Consider the following 24,874-nt stretch of genomic DNA (forward strand, 5'->3'; position numbering starts at 1 on the left):
AATCATTTTGTTTGGAAGATGTATAAGGAACCCGGAATTAGTATCAATTACGAGTTGGGTTATTTCATGGATGGAGTGTAAAAGGAAAGTGAGGATATCTCGACCGCGTCTTTTTCTTCAACATGACGACGACTACAGTTCACGATCAGGTGTGCTAAAGTCGGTACTTGCACCCTTGTCTAAACAGCAATCAATTCATTAAAGAGTATTTTGCAGAAATTCGTATTTGAAATTACTCCAACAGTAACAGTATTTGTTCCCTTTGAATAAAGTAACTCCGCAAATAACGGGCAACATGCCTGCATTGTGCACTGCAAACATATATTTGTTGATTTAATTTGTAAAATTCCACAACCAGTCAAATAATTCTCACTTCCATTCACTGAGATATTTAAGACGTCAATAACCAATTAACCCCACAAATAGATGATGCATCCTATAGTGTAACAATATCTTGATGTCAGTATAGGTCATCATATATATTCAACGTTATCTTCTGCTGGGGGGTGGGGGGGCGGCTGCAGAAGCAGGAAAATAGTTAAGTCTTAATAACCATTGTTCACCAAATGATACAGATAAGATGACAAATAGAAATACAGTACGCATGACAATTTACTACTTAAAATACTTGACAATCACAACCAAAATTCATTGCTATCAGTAATTAGGACTTTACAGATGCAAATATTGTCCAACCAAAATATGACGAGCAAAAAGCAAAGTTTCCGGTTCATGTCATCAGCATGCGCATCCTCCTGACTGCTGTTGCGACTGAGCTGCGTTTGTGTTGCTAGACTTGAGGTTGACATCCACCATATCTTCCTGCTTTGTTGATGATAGAGTTTCCATTCCTGGCAATGCTGCAGCTATCTTCCTGAATAATGCCTGAAAAAATTCGCATGTAAAGATTAGAATTCACAAAGCTGTATTTTATTTTATTTTTCATAGTTAATTTATTTAGCGGTGGTACAGACAACATCAAGAACCCAGGCAAACTGAGGGCTACATTAGAAATCTAGTATGTTGATGACACACTAAAGTTTCTCATCCATCATATGACTAATAAGATTTGGAGAAACAGACAATAATACCAAATTCAACATCAGAAGCGAGCAAGTTGCAGAATGTACCTTTATATTGAAGCCAGCCTTAGCGCTAGTCTCAATAAACATGACATTAAGGTCACGAGCTTTGGCCTCTCCTTCCTCTATCGAAACTTGCCTGCAATTAGTTTCCACACGTTGAGCGAAAAAGAGCGAAATTAATTTTGGAAGTGATGACACCAATTTTTTTCTTGTATCTAAAATATGCTTAAAGCTACAAAATAGTCTATTTTTCTAGGGCATTAAAGCAGTGGTGATCTTGAGGTTGAAATCATAGACATTGTAAAATGTTGACGAAGCAAGGACCTATGAAGCTTAAGATATGATTCAGTGAGATTGTTTACTAAGAAGCTCCTTACCAAGTTTGTCTGTTTCTCCATCAATCATATCTCCATCACATGTTAAACCTTTTACAAGCAGCCATTTAGTCTCAGTTTCCTTTGGTGAATATCAGACAATTCCAATCTTTAGCTAGGGATAAGAGGGCAAATTGACTTCCATTCCTGAAGTATAAATTTATTAACTAGCACACAGACCATTTCTGAGAGCCAACAAGCATCCCAACTCAATATATTAAAACTTTCTCAGCATTGTAAAACAGCAGCTCATCTTTAGGAGCACTGGTGCCAAGCACCAGAATTAAATTGGTGTTTTGTATGCATAAAATCCTCTGAATGTGCCCAAATTGAAATCAAATTTTGATTTCATTCAATAAAATCGTATGTTGCAGTAACAAATGTGTCTAGCAACATCATGAAATAGAACTTGTACTTCTACAGAGCATGTACAGATTAAATTTCTAATAAATCTTGCAGAAATCTATTCAACAGAAATGGTTAAGTTTTTGCTTCCTCTCTGATTTGTCATTGCAACTATAAGTTCAACATTGAACCCTCATATCATATGCACGTGTAAAATAATCAATAAATTAAGCAAACAGAATAATTTATTAGATGAATCCCTAATGCTTAAAGGAAACACCAAAGATAAACAAAAGCAACAAATCAGAAAATTATTTACCTCTTATCAACCAGATCAGTTTTGTTGCCTACTAGGACGATAATAACATCACTTCCTCTCTCAGTGCGAACCTCCTCGATCCACTTTGCGGTATTAAGAAAGGATTGTCTGCCTGATAGATGAAGAACATCATCAGTGTCACAAAATTGAGCAAACTTATGAAATTCAGTCACAGGATACCATGAAAAACATAAATTACTTTCAGCATGAAGTTAAAAAAGTATATCCGATAACAAAGCAGACAATTTCCTTTAGAAAAATTAAATATTACTTCAATTATATTATTAAGAAAGAACCTCATACTTGCAACATCGAATACTATGACCGCAACAGAGGAGTCCCTTATGTAGCTTGGGATGAGACTCCTAAACCTCTCTTGTCCAGCGGTATCCCTGAACACACAGGAGGAGAAGGTCATTTATCTAATGTGATAAAATAATGGAATTAGCATAACCATAATTGAGAAGCTGGAGAAGAGTGAATGAGGAGCACCAGCATAGTCATTGCTATTCGTTCTTACCCAACAGAAGTGTTTATTTGCTTATAATTAGTATCACTAGTAAAATATTAAAGGGGATGCAAGATAAATCAGGCAGAAAAATCTGAACAAGACTGCAATACAGAAATGTACATCTGAGGAGACATGCAGGGCATCATCTCTGTCAAGAATGATATCTTACCAAAGCTGCAAACGTACAGTTCGATCTTCGAGATACATTGTCTTGGAGAGGAAATCAATACCAATAGTAGCCTGAACAGAACATAAAATACAGTTGAGAATTTTATTTCCACTCACCAAAGATATTCTTAATTTCCTTTCCATTTGAACAGTGAGAGGTTATGCAGATAGATAATAGATCAGCAACTAACCATACAATGTTGTGCATAACAAATAAAGGATTTCCCTTCTTTCAAACTAATGTATCCAGACAGTAAACTACCAACTCTTAGAATAATGACTGCAAAGTTAATTGAAAATACTTCATTGAAGACACTATACCAAATAACAGCATTCTTTCCTGTCAGGTATTCTGAGCTTATCAGGCGAATTGTACAATCAACTAGAACCTTCAGTACATGGATGTCTATTAAGATATATTATGACGATGATATCACAAACAGTTACATCTTCGTAAAAATCATCAAACTCTTCTGGTTTTGGAGTCAGAATTAGTTCAATTAACAATTGACTAGATAAGCTTCCAATAAGTCATCTATAGTATTCTGCAATACTGATTAGCACAGGATGGACACCGTGATCACGACCAAAAAGAAAAATTTTAGGAATCTTCTAGTGACATTGGAATCTCAATCAGAACGCATTAGATATATAAATTTTCGAATTCAGGACCTTGATTAACAGTGGACCACTGACTAATAATTCTGTAGGCAATGACAGTAGCGGATCAACGACTAAAAGTAAGATCATATACCAACAGAGCAAAGATTACTTAAGACCTAAAAGAACAGGGATCCAATTAATGAAACTAGGGACCAGATCCATACTCCTTGGGCATTTTTGCAAAAAATAAAAAATGAAATTCAAAATTTTCAAACAGCAACTCCACGCAGAATTGATCCCGCACCTGATAAGTGTTATCGAATTTATCGTACATAAACCGAGTGATAATACTCGTTTTCCCGACAGATTGATCCCCCAGGAACACTAATTTGTACTTCGCGAGAGCCGAAACCGGAGCCATTAATCAATTTCGGGTCGATTGAATCAGTAACCAGACCGGACCTTCGGAATCGGATCGATTGCTGTCTTTTCTCCGACGGAAAGATCACGATCTCGCCGGAAAAAAGTGACCGGAGATTGTGCCGGAGAAATCGATGAGGTGAAGTTGATGCGCGTTTGGTGTTTTCGTCAATATATGAGCGAGATTGCTAATGACGAGCGCTGTGCGTGTCTCTGCGCGTCAAGTAAATGAGAGAGGAATGGGAAAAGCATTTTCTACTGCCCCACTAATATTTTGTTTTTTATTTAATTTTGGGGCGGGGGAACCAAAAATATTGAAAAATCAGAAAGGTGGCGGAAGTTTTTAAAGTGAAGCACATGATTTGATCGTTACCGTTCCTTTATCTTAATAACTTGATCGTGTGACGGTGATCTGTTGTATTCCAAACTTTGTTATTTTATGAGTATTTGCCAAATAAAGTAAGTAAAAGGCTGAAATAGCTAAACATCACAAGAATTATAAAATAAGACTAACATTTATTTATTTTCATACAGGTGATCAAGTGAATCTAAATACTATAATATTTGATTTGGGTCGCAAGATACAAACTAGTTTGACATCATAATGATTTCAAAAACAGTTCAATTTTTAAATAAGTATTAGGGATCTGAAAATTTTGGCAAATATCAAATTTATTAGGAGGTTATTAACTAAAATATTTTAATTTTTAAATTAGTTAGGTGCGATCCGATTTAGATAAAAGATGCACATATACAATTCTATTTGAACATTTGAAATCCGATGTGGGGTATTTTTATCATTTAAAACACATTTATTCTCATACCCTATCAACGGAACCCCATCTCTCGGGCCTTATTGATATTTGTTCAAGCGTTTCACTTCTATAAATAACCCGTCGAGTGTGCAATTAGCGTTTTATGGTGCACTTTTTTGTTGGAGTTATTTCGCTAATTTGAATATTGCAATGTTACAATTAAAGTCTATATAGTGTTGTTTTCCTATAGATTTGTGGATGCACAATCAAGAATAATTTCTCATCCAGATAAAATTTAGGCGAATTTAATTAAATCATATAGCAAATATAATATAATCTCTTTCATTTGTTGGCCTGCAATTAATTTAAATTTAACCAAATCTAATTCAAATTAAGATATGAAATAGAAGTCCATATTAATCGGTGCATAATTAGAGTATGTAGCATGAAACGAAACATTGAATTCTTTATTTTTCCCCATTATTCTCTCAATAAAATTCTTATAATTTTATTTAGTAATATTTTCTATTAAAATAATAATTATTTTATTATGTAATTAATAGCAGATGGATTAAAAATTCCCGTAAGGAGTTGGGGTTGTTGCCGCGAGCCCACAGTGGAAACTGGAAAGCACATTCACAACAGAAAATTACGCTAGTTAACTGCTCCACTCCTTATTCACAACCGCAGCTGAAATTGACGATTCAACTCCTCCTCTCCACGGTCTCTTGTACAACACACCGCCGCGGGGTTAAATGTAAGTATGTACGTATTCTTCCATGCATATCTGTCGTATATCATACTCAGACAGCATGTAGTTTTCATTTAACAATCCGCAATTTAATGTGCAATCTGTTTCTGTTGTAGTGATCTGTTTAGTGGAGTTGTATTTCTGCATTTTTTCGTATTCTATAATTTCTGTTTTCCCGTACTGCATTTGGAAGATGATACATAATGTGCGCGATTCCAGGATTGTATCACGTTTAGTGGAGAAATTTTTAATTCGTAGATTGTTTCTTTAGCTTTTTTTGTTTCTTTCTTTTTCGGAAAGATTAGAATGGTGTTTGCTGGGTTATTTCTGTTGATTGGCTTAAATTTTCAAAAGTACGGCTACGTAGGGGACCCTGCTTTGTTGTCTGTTATTTGCTTTATGTATTAGACTTTTGAGAAATTGAAGTAGTATATTATGTGAGTTGACATGGTTGGTGCAAGTATATTGTGCTAGAGGATCTGAATTTGGAATATAACTGGATGCACTATACCCCTTTATGCGGATTGAAAGACAAGGGAAGATAAGAAGAGACTTCAAATTGAAGATTTGATATTATATTGCCTTGGTTTCATTTTCTTATTATGTAAGGTAGCTGTGTTGAGGAGGCCTGTTTGTAAGTGACTGAAAATGTGTGCTCATAATCTTTTATTTGATGGTAAATAGGAAGATGGCTTCTGTAAGGTGATTATTTCATTCGGTAATGTTATAATATTATGTTTTGAGGGTTTTTTCTTCTGCAGTGTGTAGGAAATTACACAATCAAAGTTCTGCATTGTTTCCAAGAAGATGGTTTCTTTTGAGACAAGTGATCTGAAGAGTGAGTATTTAATAATTTGAGCATCTCTTTATTTTTATTGAACTTTAGTAACCTAGATTTGGAAACTCAAGGTTCAACGAGCATTTATAATGAGTGTTATAGCTGATATTGTTTGTCAATGAAGATACGTGGATCTATATAGTTTTGGTTGAGTGAAAGATTTGACAGCTCTCTTGCCTTGACTACCCTCTTATATATTCCAATCTAAAAGTTGGTTTCAAAGTTCTTATGAGCATACTGGTTGTCATAGCATGCTTGCTTTCTTATATAGGAAGCATTACACACCTTTTTTCCATAGAGATGGAAAATGAAGTTCACCCATGCACAATTGTCAAGTTTTTCATATTGTTGTGATTCTAATTGTGTATATGACATGCGGATCTCTCTATTTTATTTTGGGTTAAAAGCGTGCCAGAAAGATAAATAGGAGGCAGTTATCATGTAGGATACATGACATATCCAGATTCCAGAGTGGCAATTAGGTTTAATTTAATGCAGTATTTGCATGTCCTAACAACTACAGATATAATCCCGGATGGTGTTTGCTTCAGTAATCGTTCACCTGTTGTACAATTGGAATGATCTTCAGTCCCCCTTGTCTTTCACATTTTTCTTCATAGAAGTGACATGCACTTGAATCAGTACATGCTATCTTTCAGATTGTTCAGTTAGTTGTAAAGCTTCTTATACTGATCTTTTTTCATTTTTTTTGTATTAATTTGTCAGCCTTGTTACGCATGGTTGTATATGGCAGTACCTGAATGCTATATTTCATGTTTATTTTCTTACACTTGTTAACAGAGGTTGGACTAGGATTGACTGGGTTTGGCTTTATATTCACATTCGCTGGGGTCTTGCTTATCTTTGATGAGGGTTTTCTAACAATCGGAAATGTAAGCTAACTGAATTCATGTTTCCATTTTATTTTATTCCCCTGTTAACTATTATGCTCCAATGCTTTCTTTTAGCTGTGGATTTTGCATGTGATTTATAGATCCTCTTCTTGTCTGGAATGATATTGACTATTGGAGTGAAGTCTTCCCTGCATTTCTTCATGAAACCCCAGAATTATAAGGTACTAAACTTGGGTGGATCTCTCTCTAGTCTCATTGTTTATTTTGATCTCATTATCTACTTTCTCACTTTCGTTGCTGTTGGCTACCTCCACAGGCTGCTGTTTCGTTTGGTGTTGGTTTTTTCTTTGTAATCACAGGATGGCCTATTATTGGCATGATTGTGGAGGCATATGGTTTCGTAGTTCTTTTCAGGTAAACTTGAGTGCTTAAAATGGTTAGAAACTTTAATGTTCCCATCATGGCTGACCCAGTCTATCATTTTAATGTAGTGAATTCCGGCCTTCAATAGCAATTTTCTTCAGGAAGTTGCCAATAATTGGTTGGATGCTACATCAACCCTATGTACCAGCTGTATGATACCCGATTTTCTCACAAATTATTTTCTACTCAATAACCAGACATCATTATACTGATCATTTTTATTACGGGATGACTTCATACATGATATATTTGGGATATGTGGGAACTGTTTAAGCTGCTTGATCAGAAGAACATGATGAAATCTTTTATAAGCAACAAATATAGAAAATCGTTTTGTGGGTTAATTGATGGTAAAATATAGGAGGAGCTTCCTTTACTAACTAGGTTTGGATGATGGCCAGATCCGATGCTGCCAAATCAGTTCCATAGATTAAAGCATTTTTAGGTCCCGCCCCTCTCTGCATTTGCATTTTGAAGCCTCTGCCTGTTATGCTAATATCTTCACGGGGTTTCTTTTCTTTTTGGTATGTTCTTGTGCTTCTTATTGCAGTACTTTGTCCGTCAGCGAGGCAGACGAGTTCCTGTCTAACATTCAACTCAAATCCTAGTGAAAACAAGACAGACAAATCAGAGGATGGATAGTCTATGACACTGAGTAACGATCTCCTGAACCTTCTTGTGTTTCAGGTTTCTAGTTGCCCGACCAGTTGACCTAATGATTAAATTCTTTTCTAGTCCTTCTTATGATTGTTCTTGTAACTGCAGTTACCAATCTGCATCCTGCGCTGTGTGATACAGTTAGAACTTAGCATTGACCTGATTCTCTGATTGACTACATGCTGTTTAATATTTGACACCCATGCTGGTAAGTGGTAATGCATGAAACCTTATTACTGATATACGGTAGGAAGAAGCAATAGACTCTTAGCAGTGATGGATACCAAGGTTGGTGTTCCAGCTTAAAATTGTCAAAGATAGACGAAGTTGTATTCAGGCATCGGCTCCATTACCGGCCTGTTGTTTGGCTATCGACTTGCTTGTTTTAGTATTTTACGCTCCGCATATAGATCTCTCATTGTAGTTTGAGTTTCATCCTATATTTTCGTGATGAATGACAATGGTAATATTATGTATATTAGTATATATCTATATATATACATAAATAAAATTTTGCTAGTCAACTTAGATGAAAAATTAATCATACGAGTATTACTTATTGATACTTGATTCTGCAGTGCATAAGACTCTAGAGGAATATTAATCCGAGTTGAATTCATTTAAATCTTGAAAACTTAAACCTACAGATAGGCTAAAATTCGTATATGTGTCTATACATAACTAATCTTTTTTTTCTCCTCATTTTTCGTCTGCATTCTAATTAAATAAATAAATTGAGCATATGAGGCCAAATGTTTTCTCGTTACTTATAATATTTGAAAATTAAGATCTCGTTCTAATAATTACACGTATATATCTTTCATGTTGACAGAAACAATTATGCATAAAACTTTTAAAGTCTTCACATTGCAAGAAAGTATATGTAATTATTACGTGAATATAAGACAAATAAAAAGTATCAAAATTGATTATTTAAATTAAATCGTTTCCTTTAAATTATTTTATAATTGTAAATATTACATTATATAGTTGTGTATAAAAATAATTATTGCCTGATTTTAATATTAAAATATAAAAACTAACAAAACAATATATTATATATGTATATGTATATAACTAAGGAAATAGGATAAAATTAAATTGTATTTATGCCCCGAAAAGCATTTTCTTACATCCAGCCTTTAACTAAGCTACGCCTAAAACCAACCAAATTCAGAAACCCTCTCTGGTCTAAAATTCCGAAAACACCCCTAGAACCTCAGTTTAGTTCTCCACAGTCAGACAGCGAAGGGAAGAGAGTTCTCCATGTTCGGGTCCCCCTCTCCCGGACCCTATTCCTAAACGGATCCCGTACCACGGCCGTCCGCTCAATGTCGTCGCACGGCGACGATCACCTCGACAAGCAGGAAGTTATTGACCGGGTTCTTGATGTCGTCAAGACCTTCCCCAAAGTCGACCCCTCTAAGGTTTACACTCTTTATTTCTCTTATCTGCTTCCCCCCCCCCAACCCCCCGTCTTTTTTTTTTGTCAGCAGCGTTCTGTTTGCCCAACTCTGTGAATTGTTTTGTCGATTTCTGTTTGCTGAAATTGTGATTTATGTTTTGTCCGGAATTTTTTTTGAGTTCAGAGAATTATTGTTGAATAGAGGTGAAAATGGATAAAGATTTTTTAAGTTCATAGGAGGAAACAGAATTTGGAATTTTTTGTCGTGCTATAAATATGATTGATTAAAGTGGTAGATTAAACATTAATCGTTGCACACAGAAGTTAGCGGGCTCTTTTTTCTATTCTATTCCCCCACATTTTTTTGGGGAATCAGTTTTGCACTTGATAATTCTCAAGAAGCATTGTATTTTCGCTGTGGTTTTCATGTTGGTTTTTAAGCACTGTTCTTTCCTTAGGGATGAATACAGGGAAAATGGAAAAGCAAAAGAAAAAACAGATAATTTTGATCTTTATCCTGTATTTTATTTGCATAGATGCTTGCATCAGCTTATCTGTTAGTCCTGAGAAAGTGGAAGGCTTAAAATGTGTTTAATGGGATAGCAGTATCAGTGTCTATATGATTCCAATGCAGTATTGGTTCCAACACATTGGTGGGAAAACGAGTGGGAATGGTTCCAAAAGTTCTTTCGTCTCTTTCCACTAAAATCTTACTTTAAGATTGCTGTTCAAACGGGGAAAATGTTGCTAAACCAGAAATTCATTAATCTCAAACATAGATTTTTCTGCTGGATTTAAGAGAATCATCTGCATTGCTATTATTTTATTCTCAGATGTTTGTACTTCTAATTTTTTGTCTCACTGCTTTAGAACTTTGCTTAAGAGGTAAGAGAGTCGATAAAAGACAGGAAAGATTCCTGCATCCTGTTAAGTATTCTCTTGATATAATATAGTACGTTTAAAGGGTATGACAGATGAAAAATGTAATTCTTTTTAAAGAAATCAATAGATAATCTTGGCCAGACTTAGTTTGAAGACCAAGTTCAGGTGTATGGAATCAAGAATGATCCTTTTGTCAAAACTTCAATATGGTGCTTAAAATTTATTATTTTCGTTAGTATGACATATTCTATGCAAATATGATTATTTCTGAGTGTTAGGAATGTGTGGAAGGGCTTGTATGGAAATGCACGCTTAAATCAAAATTCCAACTAGGGTGGAAATGGGTTCAAGTTTGGCTTAATTTGGCAACATCGTCCCAACCTCTTTGCTGAAGTCAGGTCTCTTTGTGCTCACATGTGCTCAGGCTATAAATTGCCTGAATCTACCCTGAAAGACAAACTTGATTAACATAATATCTAAAGTCTAAACATATAATATGTTAACTCTTCGTCTGTGATGAAACATCGAATTTGTTTCTTACTCTTGTTCTAGTTATATAACAGGAGATAAGATGGGCCCATATTCTTGCTATCCTCATTGCAAAAAGAAAAGCAAATTTAGTGATGTAGTATGTACAAGATTTACCTACCCCTTTGTAACCTGATATAGTGGACGTCTTAGGATCTGCGGTGTTTCTCATTAAATTAGACCTCTAGTAATATGTTCTCTTAGCTTGACTTATTCATATAAACTAAAAAGTATGTATACTAAGTCAAGATCTAATTGTGCATGTTCCTATCTGCTCTATACTCTTTTATGGAAAAGGAATCCACATCCTTGTGTGTGTCAAGAGAACAAGAAATTAGGTGCAGGATTTATCATTTGTCTCAAAATCAATAGTCCACCACTTAGTGCTTGCCATAAAAATTTATAGAGCCCATCACTCTGTCTCTGACTCTCGTGCTCTTTATTTTTCTTTTCTTTTCCACAATGACCTCCTTTAGCTATTTGAATTAATGAAAATTTGAAGTAATGAGTTTAGTAGAGAGATGGTTATGAATTTCGGGCCCCCTGTTTAATTATCAGAACATTGAGACTCATTTCGTGATTCTCAAATTTTTCGTGTCTGGAGTTTGATTTGGATTATCTGCTTTTTGATGTTTGTCATCCATATCCACCTTACATGGAATTAAGTAATATCACCATTTTGCATTTTAAAATATGCAGGTGACTCCTGATGTTCATTTTCAGAAGGACCTGGGTTTGGATAGCTTAGATACTGTGGAGATTGTGATGGCTCTTGAGGAAGAGTTTAAGCTGGAAATTCCTGACAAGGAGGCTGATAAAATTGACTCCTGTCCTCTTGCAATTGAATACATCTATAACCATCCAATGGCTAGTTAAGTTATGCAGCAGTCTTTTGTTTCCGATTTTCATCTCTTTGCTGCAATTAGACATGTATCTAGTTTTTGCTTCACTGTGGTATTTGTAGAAATTTGATCCTGGGATGAGTAATAATTTGACCCTGTTTGACAAAAGAATATCTCTAAACATTTCTTTCTGAACCAGAAAGGTCATTTTGCCTTTGCATTTTTCATGCCAAGATACAGTGTATCTATAGATTATTCCTTCACCCTCAACAAGTTAAAAAAGAGAATTCTTGACGCTAGTTGAGACAGTTCATGGATGTCATTGTACTTGTACCTATGTATCGATGGAGAGGTAAGCTTTCTTTCCTCAAAACTAGCTTGGCATCTTGTCAGCATCTTTAACTTTTTCTTCTGATATAAGAATGCACTACTGTCTGTTTGTTTAAGTGATCCATGGCGTGGTGGAGATCATCGACTATCCTTGTCGTAATCCAGGCATAAGTTCTGGGAAATACTCATCTAGTGTCTTTTCTTTGAGAAGCTGCAACATGAATTTCCTTCTGCTGTAAATGCTTGTTAAGGCGAGCTTGATTGTTTTGAATAATGCCTAGTTATGCTAAATTTTAATGTGCATTTTTTTTACATATAAATGTAGCATATTTCACATCAATTTGTCGCGTATTGTAAACCAAGACAGTATAGGATGTTAATAGTGTTATAAGACTTGTACTCGAGATTGTCAAGCAGGGATTGTACTAATCGCCTAAGATAAGTCGAGCCAGCTCCAGCTGCTCAAACAGATTATTTGAGCCTTTTGAAATGAAAAGGTTGAACAACTATTTGGGATCTATGTAATAAACGTAGGGTGAGGAATAAAATTGAAAGATCACTTAAACTTTTGTTAGATATAGTATTTAATATCCAAAATTAAATTGTAAATAGAATATTTTTAGTGAGGATACCATATAAGGTATATTTTTCAAAAATTGAAGAATAAAGTATAGTTATAATATTTAAGAATGAATAAAGATATAACTAATCGAGAATTTTAGGTAAGATAGAAAAGATATAACATCACTTTCCAATATATATATAAAGTTAAAGAGAATAGATCAAGTACAAGTCACTCAGTCCAATGAGTAAAGAAAAACAACAACACTGCTGCCCTTCAAGAACATTAGTTGTATCGTAATCTTGAAGTTCCAATGTGAACAAACTCTCCAACCAACCTGTATTAACTCATATTCCACAAACAAACAACATAAGTTGAATAAATATAAGTCATGAATTCCAATCTGCAGAACATCATGAAACAAACACCAAAACAAGATTACTCTATCAATCAATCAGCCTGACTCTGTCTGAATCATGCGCAAAACAGAAAGCGCCACAGCTGAGAGCTGAAACGTCTCTCCATTCCTCTTACTCAAAGGTGAAACCACGCCTTGCCTCTCCTTGAATCCATCTTCACAGGTGGTGGAGGCCTCCATGATTGAGCTTATCTCCACGTTGGCATCATCAAACCGTCTAGCGTTGAAGTGCTTCATAGCTGCCTTAACAGAAGGGATTGCGTCCGAGTAAAGCTCAAAGCAATCACTCAGGCATTGCCTAACATAGCGATCCCATTTCCTGTTCTTCAACAGCTGTTTGATGTGGCAACGTGTGTCGGTGACATTGTAACGTATCAGCCGGATGGCAATGGTGCCTAGGCCTTGTCGGGTGGCGCACTGACTCGCAGGGGCTGCCTGCAGGGAAGTTGTGCAAAAGTTGTAGTCAATGTTGGGATCGTTCTTTGAGAAGGTTTCGCATGTGGAGTTGATCAGGCGTTGGCCATCTGATCCTGGGACCATGATGATGATGATGAATATGGAGAGGAAGAAAAGGGAAAAGGGCTGCTCTTTTGGCATTGTTTTCGAGTTCTTCGAGGGGATGGGGGTGGTTCCTGGGGTGTTATGATGTTTTTGAGGACGGGCAATTCTTGTTCTTTTTTTGTGATATCTGATGTTCCAACGAGGAATGCTTTTATATAGGAGATGTCCAAGTGATAGGGTGGGGAGTAGTTTCGATGTGTCATTACTTGGGGGAGAAATTATGTGGAAGTAAAGGCTGATCAAAACTCTTGATATGCTAAATCAGAGTCTGATTTATTGTATCTTCTCACCGATTCCTTTGAGGTTCTATTGAAGAAATTATCTATCATATAAGAATTATAGTATTATACTTTCTCGTACAGGTACAACACAATTCTTGTGCAGTTGGAATTAAGTATGTCTCCAATGCATGCTTTGTCGTTAAACATCGTATTGCTGCTGATGCTGACTCGTTATCTGTACAAGATTCAACTGTCAATTTTACCAGTTTTCATTTCTCAGACCAAACAAAAAAAAAAAAAAAAAAGAGTCAAGTACACAATTGGAACCAACTTTCTACAATGCTCGTTTCTTAACTACTTCTCTGACTTCAGTATTGGAAGACTATTGTTGGAGTCATACTACAGTTCCCAAGAGTGGATTATGAATGCATGTAGGTGATTGAAAACAAACTCGAGGATGACATGTTAGCCTTCGGGCGAGTCTGGTTTAAATGAGTTGGGTAATCGTATTAGATTATATTTGCTCCAATTTTAATTAAAATTAGTGATATTTGATTTGTTCCAATTTTAATTATAATTAATGATATTCGATGATGCGTGTGCTAAATACAAAGTCTTGACATTCTTGGACTTAAGTGCCCATTAGACATGTGCGATAATCACAATATTAGAACTTGCAACAGCTCAATATAATCGTGTCTGGTATACTATGTTTCTTTCTAGAGGCCACGATTAATAATTAAATGTAGATTGGTTTGTTGCTAACTATTGCTAATCAAAACTTGATTATAGGATTGTGACAAAGATAAGTAAGAATTTTGGACGTTCGACAGATCATAGAAACCTGTTTTTCACTGCATTCATAAACATGAATCCCTGGGTAATAACTACAACTACTAAATTTACATGATGAGATAATTAGTGGGTGGAAGATCAATGATACTAAAACAGTGGGACTCGAAATCAAAACTTCAAACCTCGTTTATTACATCTTTAATGTACAAGGTTTACCTAACAAATCGAAGACCAACAACATCAAAGGACTCATTTATTACATCTTTTATGTACAAGGTTTACCTAACAGATCGAAGGAGGACTCATTTATTACATCTTTTATGTACAAGGTTTACCTAACATATCGAAGACAAACGACATCATAGGACTCAAAGCCACAACCTCAGTTTTCACCTTTCCATGTGCAAGATTTAGGCACGAATGACAATTTTTGCCCCATACCACAATTATCTGTTGCTACACGACTATGCAAGTTGAAGAAAAACAATCCAAATCAAAGCGTGCTTTAAAGGAATTCCAATCAAGTGGATCTGATTGAATTGGGGTTTTTGAGTTGCTGGTTCCCATCAAGTAACCATAATGTCTTTAAACCATCATACGTGTCTGGGGCTTACATCACTTGTTTAACTGATCTGGGTCCCCCATAATTTCTTGCTTATACGCATCATAAAACACATTCAGCAGTCAAAAAAGTAATTGAGCACTATATATTTTCATAACTTAAGCCATCAAAAGTGTAACTTAGTCTCCAAGAACTCCATAAATCATTAGCCTTTGTCTATACCTTCAATCTACTAGTTCTGGGCATAGAGCATAAAGAACCAACATGCAGAATTGTTGATTGCTTCTAGAAATAGTAGATTCTGGGTGATCTCCACCGTACATGAGGTCGACTGAATTTCGATGCTACCTAGGATCTATAAAGTGATGCAACCGTCGGATTGTGGGACGTAGGCATAACAGATCAAATAGAAAATGCACAAAGATGAGATACAAACATGGTAAAGGTGATAGAAATCAGCCACATCTCCAAAGTTTGTCCAGAAGTAGTTCCCTAAGACCGAACTGCAATTATATTTGACTTACCTCCCAATAAGATTGTTGAATGGATGGGAAACTATCAAAAAAAGGAAGTATCTACACAATATATGAAAAACAAGCACACAGGCTAACATCACACCACTAATAACCATTTTTCATGGTGATTGTGAAGATTAAAGCTAAAATGATAAAATTTGAGCTAAACTTCAATTGTCAGCATCAAAGAATACTCCTACCAAATGGGTAGAAGATGGAGTATTGGTGAATGCACTACCTAGGATATCTATCTGATGTATTATGTGAACAGCCATTGTCTACTCATTGATGCTTTGCTCCTCATTTCTTGTCACTAGATTTAAGTACGACTTGATAGACAAGATTTTAGGATAAACGTACACCTTGGCCAAGATGCATCAAGGCAGAGAGAGCTTAGACTTACACCTGTGGTCCATGGCAGTGACTCAAAAGGAAAGGAGTTGAACATTTGAAGTAGTGTTAAAGAGGAAGAATTTCTGAACCTCTCACTAAACGTCTCACCTTAACCAAATTACTGATTCATTTTGCCTCTCCCCTCTAGTCAACAAGGAAGATAGCAGATCCTTTCATCCAAATCATTATCTGATGATACTCAAATATTCTTCCAGAAACATAAAATCTCACCCCTCAACAACATAATATTTCATATAATTAATTCAAACTGGATGCAAAATCTCATACAAATACATTATGTCCACCGAGTACTGACCTCTTGAATTCACTGGTTCTTCTCTATGGCATAGAAAGTTACAAACTTGAAGCTGTCTATCCTCCCATATATCATATAATTAGCACATTGACAGTTCGGAATGCAAGCAAACTTCAGTTGACCGAGGCCCAATTTTCATCACATATATACCCAATCTGTTTGTCTTCCCTTTATAAGTTGATTGTCAAGCTCCACCATCAGATGGCAAAGGTAATTGGCATACAAAGTTTTGGTGCATGTTACATTTTCTCACTCTCATCAATCAAACTCCTCTTCACCTTCACTGCTGTCCCCAAACATAGCAGCCATTTTCATGGCCAACTTTGCAGCCATTTCCCTCCTCTGGAAATCAGGCATCAATCTCAACCCACTGCGCATATTACCAATTTCAGCCATCAGCATTTCCAAATCCTCAAAATCATATGCTTTATCCTCATCGAGCTCTGATGCTCTGTCACCTTCGTGGGCCACATTTGCTTTTTCTCGGTCAAGCCCTTCCGGCAACTGAGAAGCTGATGTTGATGGCTGGCAGTCTTCTCCACCAGATTTGGCTTCACAATCTCTATCTAAGATGTCATGATCCCCTTCCAATGGTCCCCCAGTTCCCGAGGTTGAAACAGGACCATCAGCGGACATCCATCCCACATCATCCCATGGTTCTGCCGAACCAGAAGATAATTTCTCATATTCAGGTTCATAATCAGATTCTTCTTCTGACTCTGCATAAAAAATTAAACAGAGCATTTTCAGTAGAATGATAGGACCTAATAACATTGACATAAATAACAAATAGCAGCTAATCTAACAAGCAAGCACATCAACCTTCTTGTTCAGGTAATGACGGTTCATTTATCTTATCACCAGACTTCAACAACATTCCAGGCCACATATGAGCAGAGAGAGCCCCATAAAGTCTGTCAACACCTTGCGAATCACCATCTACGGAGAGGCCTGTAAGAAGAAGTTACTTTAAAACACTATCATATCTCCAGAAACTGAGTAAGTATACCAAACAAATTTTCCAGCTCAACTAGGAAACTTTCAGAAGTCTTTTTGGGCAGTGAGAATCACCTAAGTTTCTCCATGAAGACATTGAACATAGTATATTATGACAGGCTTCATACCAAGTAACATCTGACTATGGTACATTCTAAGGCCCCCATATTCAGCAGTTCATACTAACTCAATTACAACTGCTGACAATAAAAATCTGAAAAAGGAGAATGTGATGCTTCAGAGAACATGCATACCGGTACACATTGCGCATGTCAATCTATTTCTTTGTCTCAATAAAACGTCTCCAAAGATTAATGATTATACTAATCACAATGATGAAAAAAGGGGCTAACCGTGATAGAAAAAGTTGACCAGAAACCTCCATCCACCAGTTTTTAAAAATTAAAAAAGTAAGACAGACAATGAAACATGTCTCCTTTTGATATGTCAGAAAAAAGATGGGAGGGCCTTACATTTGTCAAAAACAGCATTAGATGCACAAGCTTCAACATATTCAACATTATGTTCGAGACACCATTCTAAGCATGAGGTCTTAAAACCCCATGATGGCTCTTCATCTCCCAGCAAACTACTTCCTTCAGTATCAGATATCCCATACTCTGAGAAGTCCGGTTGAGGATTAACAGAAGATTCTCCATGCTTCAGCAAGCGTCTCTTGTACTCGGTATGAGCTGAATGACCAGGAAGAAGATCCACCTTGTTACCGATGCAGAGCAGTATATCAAACCTCTGAATGTCGGTGCCAGACACCCAGTCTTTAAGAGCAACAAGAGATGAGGGCTGGAAATAATTATGTTACATAAGACTTTATATTGTACATCAAGCAGCATGGGCGTCACAATTTCGGACGTCAAATAACTAGTCGATATAAACCCATATGAGAAGAGAGCAATGGGTAAGGCTTACATCACTAACGTCAAACACCATCACCAGGGCAACTATCCTGTCAAAAATTGGAAAGCTTTCAATAGATAACCCATCACAAAGATGAGCCATCCATACTGAAACATCTGCTGTGTAGTACTTTGTGTTGATAGTCCACCTTATAAAGAAACGACATTCACAATGTCACGAGATGGTGATGATCTATGAAGAGATAAAAGCACATCTTGATTGCACAATCTAATAGGCCCTTGGAACTTACCCACGGACAACTAACTCAGATGACTCATCAGACGCATCTTCAAAATCAACGCTTAGTAGTCCTATATCCAACATTCTAATAATTGAGTGATCCATTATTATGTTAAATAAAGAAACTCAGAATCATACTTCACTAAAACTGCAAATTCATCACTAGCAAAATGCAATACTACTTCAATGACATGCTCTTTCAGAGTATGAAGACTAGGATATAGCATTGCCACTGTTAATCTTTAATTTTGTGAAACTTCAAATATTTCTCAAATGATCATTGTGAAATCTGATGATTACAACTTAGTAAAATACAAAACTATGGGTGCACCTCCAAAAATCATGGCTAGATTGCAGTTCTTTCAACAGCTTTTAACTTAATATTCTCCGAGGACCACTCCGTTTTCAAGTTCATTACCAAGTAAATAATACAGTAAGTGCCACACATTCGCATCTTGCCCACAAACACAATTTACCTCTTCTAAAATCCTCAGATAATCAAATAACTTGGCATACTACTGCTTCAATTCACATCATTTAAGTTCCTTATTGCCATGAAGTTTCACACAAATACACCGACCCAACATATCTTCATATGTATCTATGTATGAGTAAATTTCCATATAAATAAAGAAAGAAAAATCTCGATAAACGGAGAGATAGAGAGCCTTACGTGACAGCAGCGTTCGCTTGCCAACATTGGGGGATCCGACAACGAGGATCGCAGGTCTCTTCTCCAGCGATTCTCGATCCATTTTTCACCTTTCTTGCTTCAAGTTGTATTGCTGAAAGGGTTTTACATATCCTTCAGAAGGAAATAGAAGATCTGGGCCTGGTTACGGTGTTGACCCACAACCCGGACTCCTTATTATTATTATTTAAATTTTGTTCTCCATTTAAAATTATATTTATGTATGAAATTGTTTCTACCTTCTTTTAATATGTTTATTTGGAGTAAATATTTCTATAATTCTAGTTAATAAGTAGTCATATTTTAAATAGTACTAAAATAAATTAAAATAATAGAATTAAGGAAGGGAGGAAAATTGTAGATATAATATATATATTATTATAAAAAAATTATCGTACTAACTTTTAAATACTCTATTTAATGTTTAATTCATTTATTCCTTAAAAACAATATTATCATAATAGTAATTTTAATTTTTTTTTTAATAATCTCACATTTTTCCCTCTCAATTCACTATTTTCATGTTTATATCTCACCTTATTTTTATATATTTTTTCCTAGTAAATTTTTATATTTTTAATAAATATATAATTATATTATTATTATTATTATTATTTTTCTTTTTATATGTTGATAAAATCGTATGCGACGACTATTAGTCAAATAAAAAAGAAAAGAGAAATGGTGGTAGGGAGAATAATTGGAGAGCATAAAACATTATAATTTTTAAAAGTAAATATCCCTCAATAAATAAAAATCGTGAGAAATAATAATTAATTATTTATTTTTAATTGTAAAAAAGAGACGTATATTAACTTAAAAATAATGCAAAATATAGATGTAGTTAGATGAATTTTCAACCATTATGATATTAAATATAAATAAAATTTATACATAATTTTCATAAATATATGTAATATAGAAAAATAAATCCAAGTACAAAACGTCAAAACCCAAGCCATGCCCCGAGGATTCGGTTATCGATTCGAAAGGGATACGGGTTAGATAAAACAGAAAGGCTGGGGCAAATTGTCAATAACCAAACTTTAGCAGGGTCAAATTGCTATTAATCTAAACTTTAAACCCAAAGAAAGGCATTGTATCTCCCTCCTCACTCCCTTCTAAAAACTGAGAGTCACTCTCCAGGATAAGAAATCACGCCAAACCCTCAGTCCCCAAGCCAGCTAACTTTCCCAGCAAACATGGCCTACTTAAGAACAGCGATGGATGCGGCGTTCTGGGACTTAAACGTATCAACTCCGCAGGCCCTTGACGGTGTTGCTAAGGGGGTTCCGGGGGAAGCCGTACCTCTTGATGGTGCAAGAGCGAGTAAAGTCCTCAGAATTCAGCAGCTGTCTTTACTGAAAAATGGGTTTCCTCTGGGCATCGTTCCATCTTATGTTCCTTCGCCTAATCATAAGGAACTGGGTGCTTTCGCCCTGCAGTCCCTTGTTGGCAATTTTTCTGTTGGAGACTGGTAAAATCTTTGAACACCAAGACTCCGGCGTTTGCGGGTGTTCTTTACCTTTTCCGTTTTGCGTTTATTGGTTTGTGCAATGTGTGTGTGAGTTTATGTTATTGTGTTTTTGGGTTTTTGAGAAAATGTTAGAAACAATGCAAATTAGTGTAAAACGTTTATGTTTGCTTCACTCGATTTAAGGCATCTTATCTGGTGAATATATTGATATGATGTTTCGTGCGTGGATTGTTATTTGTCCTGAATTAAACGTATGAAGTACTGGTGAATGGGGAATGGGATGAAGTGTACATGAATGTTGCAAATTAGTCCATGCATTACAATTCACACACATACAGGTGTTTCATATACTTCTTTTAGTTACTGTTTCCATTTGTATATATGAATATCTTAGTGATTGTAAAAACATTTTATTGTTTGGTTATGGTATTTGGCTCCCAAAAGAGTTTATGGAACACTGGAACTGATTTTTCTGAAGCTAAGCTATTAGGCTCTCTCTGTACGTGTGGCCTCAAAATTCACAGATGGAAGCACATGCCATATCATTGGGCCGCTGAAGAAATATAGCATTTGTAGTCTTGATGGGCTGAGTACTTGCTCCAGTTGATTACTTATAGGAAGAGCATATTATCTATGTTGAGATGTACTTCTGATTCAATTTATGAAGCTGCACTCTTGATTTTTACTTTTACTATATGGTGTTCGTTTACATTTTATGATGTTGCAAGGATCTTCTTACAAAGAGATTTTACCAACTCACAACTTGCAATAGTTATAAAAAAAAATTCTCTTCCTGATCCATGTGTCACAACATATTATATGTTTAGAGAAGTGTTGATTTCCATGAATTGCATGCCCTACTAAAACTTTAATTTCTCTTTGAGGTCATTATTAATCCACTCAAGAGAAGCTTCCGCTTGGATTTGCAAATATTTTAATTCATGTACTGATTCTGTATCACAAGTTTTTTATGTATAGGTGGGTTGGATTAATTGGGCATTTGCGTCCAAAGAAATTGATATCTTCTATTAAAGCTGAGGTTTCTGCTGCTGAAGAATGGGATCTGGCTTTGCTTAAAGATACTGCAAAGCATTTCCTGGACAAATCACTGTATGCAATTAACCTATGCTCGCAGATACCATTGACATACTCGTCATCCTTACTTCTGAGCATTGAAAAGCATGGTGAGAGGAAGAGGCAGTGCACCAAGGCTATGCTCTTTCACAAGGCAAAATTCTTTACCTGATGTATTAGTCCCCTTTACAAGTTTGGTTCTGATTTTCCTTTATTTTGTAACTTCTACTATTTTCCTGTTGGTGTTTGGTCTAATTTCTGGAACGTTTCTTTCTCTTGATTGGTTGAGAGAGTGGAAGAATATAGCAGTGCACCACCTATTGCAAGGCTAAGCATCTTAGAATGACTGCATTCACAAACCTGTTCCAGATTTATGACAAGTAAACAGACTTAAGAATAAAAGAAAAGTAAGCACTGTTTGGTTCAGATATCTGAGCTTTCAGATACTGCTTATCCTAAACTTAATCCAGTTATGGTTCTTTCCTTTAAATTCAATATCTTTGGGCTAGCATTTTTCTACTTTGTCGACATATTGTTTCTCTTAATTGGTCATTACATGAATGGCAAGTAAAAAGTGAAGGCTTCTTTCTTCCTTTTTCCCCCCTCCGGTGTTATCATTGATCAAGTGGTTGAGTCTGGTCTTTTGATCTGTCTGGACTTAATTATCCTCAATTGTTTTGATGTTTTCTCTATGCCGATTTTGCCTGCAGCTTCCAGATCATGATATTACTTTAGAAGCAGGATGGCCTGAGCTATTCATAGACCATAAAGGAAAATACTGGGAAGTTCCTGAATCTGTATCCTTGGACTGTTCATCTGTTGTGTCTGAGTCAGGATTCCGGTACCGTTTTGGCATACACAGGAATAGCGGCACTCCACAGGCTTTTGATTCCACTAATGCTGATGCACCAGTCACTTTATTGCCTGGCGTATGTGCGAAAGCTGGCTTTTCTTATGAAAAGTCGAAGGACTTATGGAGGCAGAAAGAAACAAAGCAGGATCTCATAATTCACACAGAAAGGGGCGAATATTTGCGTCCTGCATATGATATTAATATGAAAGAGCCTCATGCAGCAATATCTGGGATTATAGGTAATGCCAAGACTTCACAACATATTTTTACAACCTCTAAATATTTTGCCCCAACTAATTGTAAGCAGTCCCCTCGCTATCATTGCAAGTCATTATTTTTTCCTTCAGATGGTGCAGTCAAATGGTCCTTTTATTGACGTCGTACAACTAAAGTTTATGAACTCTTTAATTGCTAGACTGTGCAAGGATGTTTGCTTTACTTCCATCTAGATGTAGATTGATCAGTTCATAGCTACACCAGAAAAAAACTTATTTGTCCTCAAGCAGGTTCTGTATTTTGTAGAGAACAGTTCCTGTAATGTTGCTTCAGATTATACGCCATAATAATGAGTTCATTTGTTACAATTCAATTTGTTAGGAAGACCTGTAAATGTTTCTGGCAGCAATAACTGCAATACCAGATGTATATTTCTACGCCTGATTTTAACGTAACATTTTGCGAGCACACACTCTCCTTTTCTCTAAGCCTCCATGTCATGGTGAGCGTTGTAATTTGATTTATGCTTTTGCTTTCCTTCTTTTCAATTAGGGGGTACTTGTGCGGCATGGTTTGGTGGTGGGAAAGGCTTACTATCTGCTGATGTGAACGGTTCTTCCGGGGCTAAAGATAGAGGTCGCTTTGGTGTGGATTTATTTGGTTCCGGATGCTTTACTTTCCAACATGGTAAATTCAGAAAGTTATTTGGAGACCTCACCAGGGTTGATGTTCGCTTGGATGTTGCTTCAGCTACAGCTTTAGCCAAAAGCATGTCGAACCTTTTCAGGAGTTCACAAAGTTACCAATCACCAAATTTACCATCTTCCCCTAGACTAGACTTAATATTTCAGCAGCAGGTGAGCTTTACGTTCTCTACATTCCTGTAACCTTCTGACTTGTCTGCCCGATCTTGCATTGCAAACATTCAAGACACTACCTAATTGTTTCTATTGAATGGGGAGGGAAATGATAATATTTCTCTAGGGAGAATGGAAATATATGACGCCTCTTTTAAAATTTACCATCAACTTTGATGTATCAAAACTGATGCAGGTTGTCGGGCCCATTGTTCTTCGAGTAGACTCAAAGCTTTCCCTTGAATCATCAACTGGGAAACATGGACCCCAGCTGGAAGATGTCATATACAGCTTGAATTACTCCCTGAGGCTCCTGCAATCTGGGAAGGTGGTAGCATGGTATTCTCCAAGGAGAAAAGAAGGGATGATTGAGCTACGCCTCTTTGAATTTTAACTTTACTCGTCTTCTTTCGTACATTTCCGGGATATCACTTGCTAGCAGCATGAGTTGTGCCCCAAGCCGAGTTGGTTAGAAGCTAATTCATGGTCATTTTATGCCCTGAGGCAGTGAGCAGTTTTTGTAGGAAGCTTTTTGCTGTTGTAATTTGCTCTTTGATAGTTATCAGAAGGCTGTAAAAACGTATACATTAAACACAAACACTACGTGCACTCTTAAATCGGTGGCATATTCCTACCTTTCCATCATCATTAACGGTTGGCCAGACAGGGTTGTGGTTATTTCGATATTTGACCAGCCCACTAAAATGGGCTTGGGTCCTCAGCCTTGGGAAACCCAATGTTGCTCTGAATGGTCGTTCTTATCATTCTTTTTATGAAGTCCCTAATTCTTAAAATAAGTTTAAATATATTTCTACGAAATTGTCTTGGAATTTATTCCATCTGATCGGATAAAACATGTGTTTTGGTGGTGTTTTGAAAAGCAGTTGTGTAGATATGTTTATCATACGGGAAAAAGTACTTCAAACACACTGCTGAACAAACATACATCACTCAATTACAGATCATTAGATTTTCTTTTCTTTTTTTAATCTAATATTGTCCAAGAACTTCCTCAACTCTCCCATTTTCTACCCAACTTCCAATACAACTCCCACTGGATAAATTTCTCGGTTCACGTTGCCATTAACTACAATTTCATAAAATAAATATCATTATTAAATC

The 24,874-nt window shown here is 36.1% G+C and overlaps 6 protein-coding genes across 7 annotated transcripts; 3 read left to right on the forward strand and 3 right to left on the reverse strand.

The window, feature by feature from the left end:
* On the reverse strand, positions 483–4,080 carry LOC105167357 (ras-related protein RABH1b). The gene is made up of 6 exons (XM_011087042.2): positions 3,710–4,080; positions 2,804–2,874; positions 2,427–2,515; positions 2,124–2,235; positions 1,131–1,221; positions 483–885 (listed from the first exon to the last, which is right to left on the reverse strand). Exons 1-6 carry the CDS (start codon positions 3,824–3,826, stop codon positions 739–741), a joined length of 627 nt encoding a protein of 208 aa, XP_011085344.1. The 5' UTR covers positions 3,827–4,080; the 3' UTR covers positions 483–738.
* LOC105167363 (vesicle transport protein GOT1) lies at positions 5,159–8,494 on the forward strand. Of its 2 annotated transcripts, none has more exons than XM_020697064.1 (8): positions 5,159–5,337; positions 6,093–6,169; positions 6,971–7,062; positions 7,164–7,244; positions 7,340–7,437; positions 7,515–7,596; positions 7,997–8,133; positions 8,212–8,494. In XM_020697064.1, exons 2-7 carry the CDS (start codon positions 6,139–6,141, stop codon positions 8,033–8,035), a joined length of 423 nt encoding a protein of 140 aa, XP_020552723.1. In that variant the 5' UTR covers positions 5,159–5,337; positions 6,093–6,138; the 3' UTR covers positions 8,036–8,133; positions 8,212–8,494. The 2 variants fall into 2 exon arrangements, with proteins under 2 accessions (XP_020552723.1, XP_020552725.1); XM_020697066.1 differs by having other exon boundaries at positions 7,997–8,101.
* On the forward strand, positions 9,198–12,183 carry LOC105167376 (acyl carrier protein 1, mitochondrial-like). The gene is made up of 2 exons (XM_020698753.1): positions 9,198–9,530; positions 11,618–12,183. The coding sequence occupies exons 1-2, from the start codon at positions 9,213–9,215 to the stop codon at positions 11,792–11,794; spliced, it is 495 nt and encodes a 164-aa protein (XP_020554412.1). The 5' UTR covers positions 9,198–9,212; the 3' UTR covers positions 11,795–12,183.
* On the reverse strand, positions 12,814–13,924 carry LOC105167385 (putative invertase inhibitor). Its single transcript, XM_020691865.1, has one exon. It carries the CDS (start codon positions 13,665–13,667, stop codon positions 13,107–13,109), a length of 561 nt encoding a protein of 186 aa, XP_020547524.1. The 5' UTR covers positions 13,668–13,924; the 3' UTR covers positions 12,814–13,106.
* Positions 16,345–19,412, reverse strand: LOC105167393. Its single transcript, XM_011087092.2, has 6 exons — positions 19,258–19,412; positions 18,595–18,655; positions 18,357–18,492; positions 17,903–18,230; positions 17,256–17,384; positions 16,345–17,152 (listed from the first exon to the last, which is right to left on the reverse strand). The coding sequence occupies exons 1-6, from the start codon at positions 19,337–19,339 to the stop codon at positions 16,692–16,694; spliced, it is 1,197 nt and encodes a 398-aa protein (XP_011085394.1). The 5' UTR covers positions 19,340–19,412; the 3' UTR covers positions 16,345–16,691.
* Positions 20,380–24,404, forward strand: LOC105167400 (protein TRIGALACTOSYLDIACYLGLYCEROL 4, chloroplastic). Its single transcript, XM_011087106.2, has 5 exons — positions 20,380–20,752; positions 21,731–21,980; positions 22,537–22,918; positions 23,448–23,752; positions 23,949–24,404. The coding sequence occupies exons 1-5, from the start codon at positions 20,478–20,480 to the stop codon at positions 24,144–24,146; spliced, it is 1,410 nt and encodes a 469-aa protein (XP_011085408.1). The 5' UTR covers positions 20,380–20,477; the 3' UTR covers positions 24,147–24,404.

Source organism: Sesamum indicum, linkage group LG1, assembly GCF_000512975.1.
Source record: "Sesamum indicum cultivar Zhongzhi No. 13 linkage group LG1, S_indicum_v1.0, whole genome shotgun sequence".
Lineage (NCBI taxonomy): Eukaryota > Viridiplantae > Streptophyta > Magnoliopsida > Lamiales > Pedaliaceae > Sesamum > Sesamum indicum.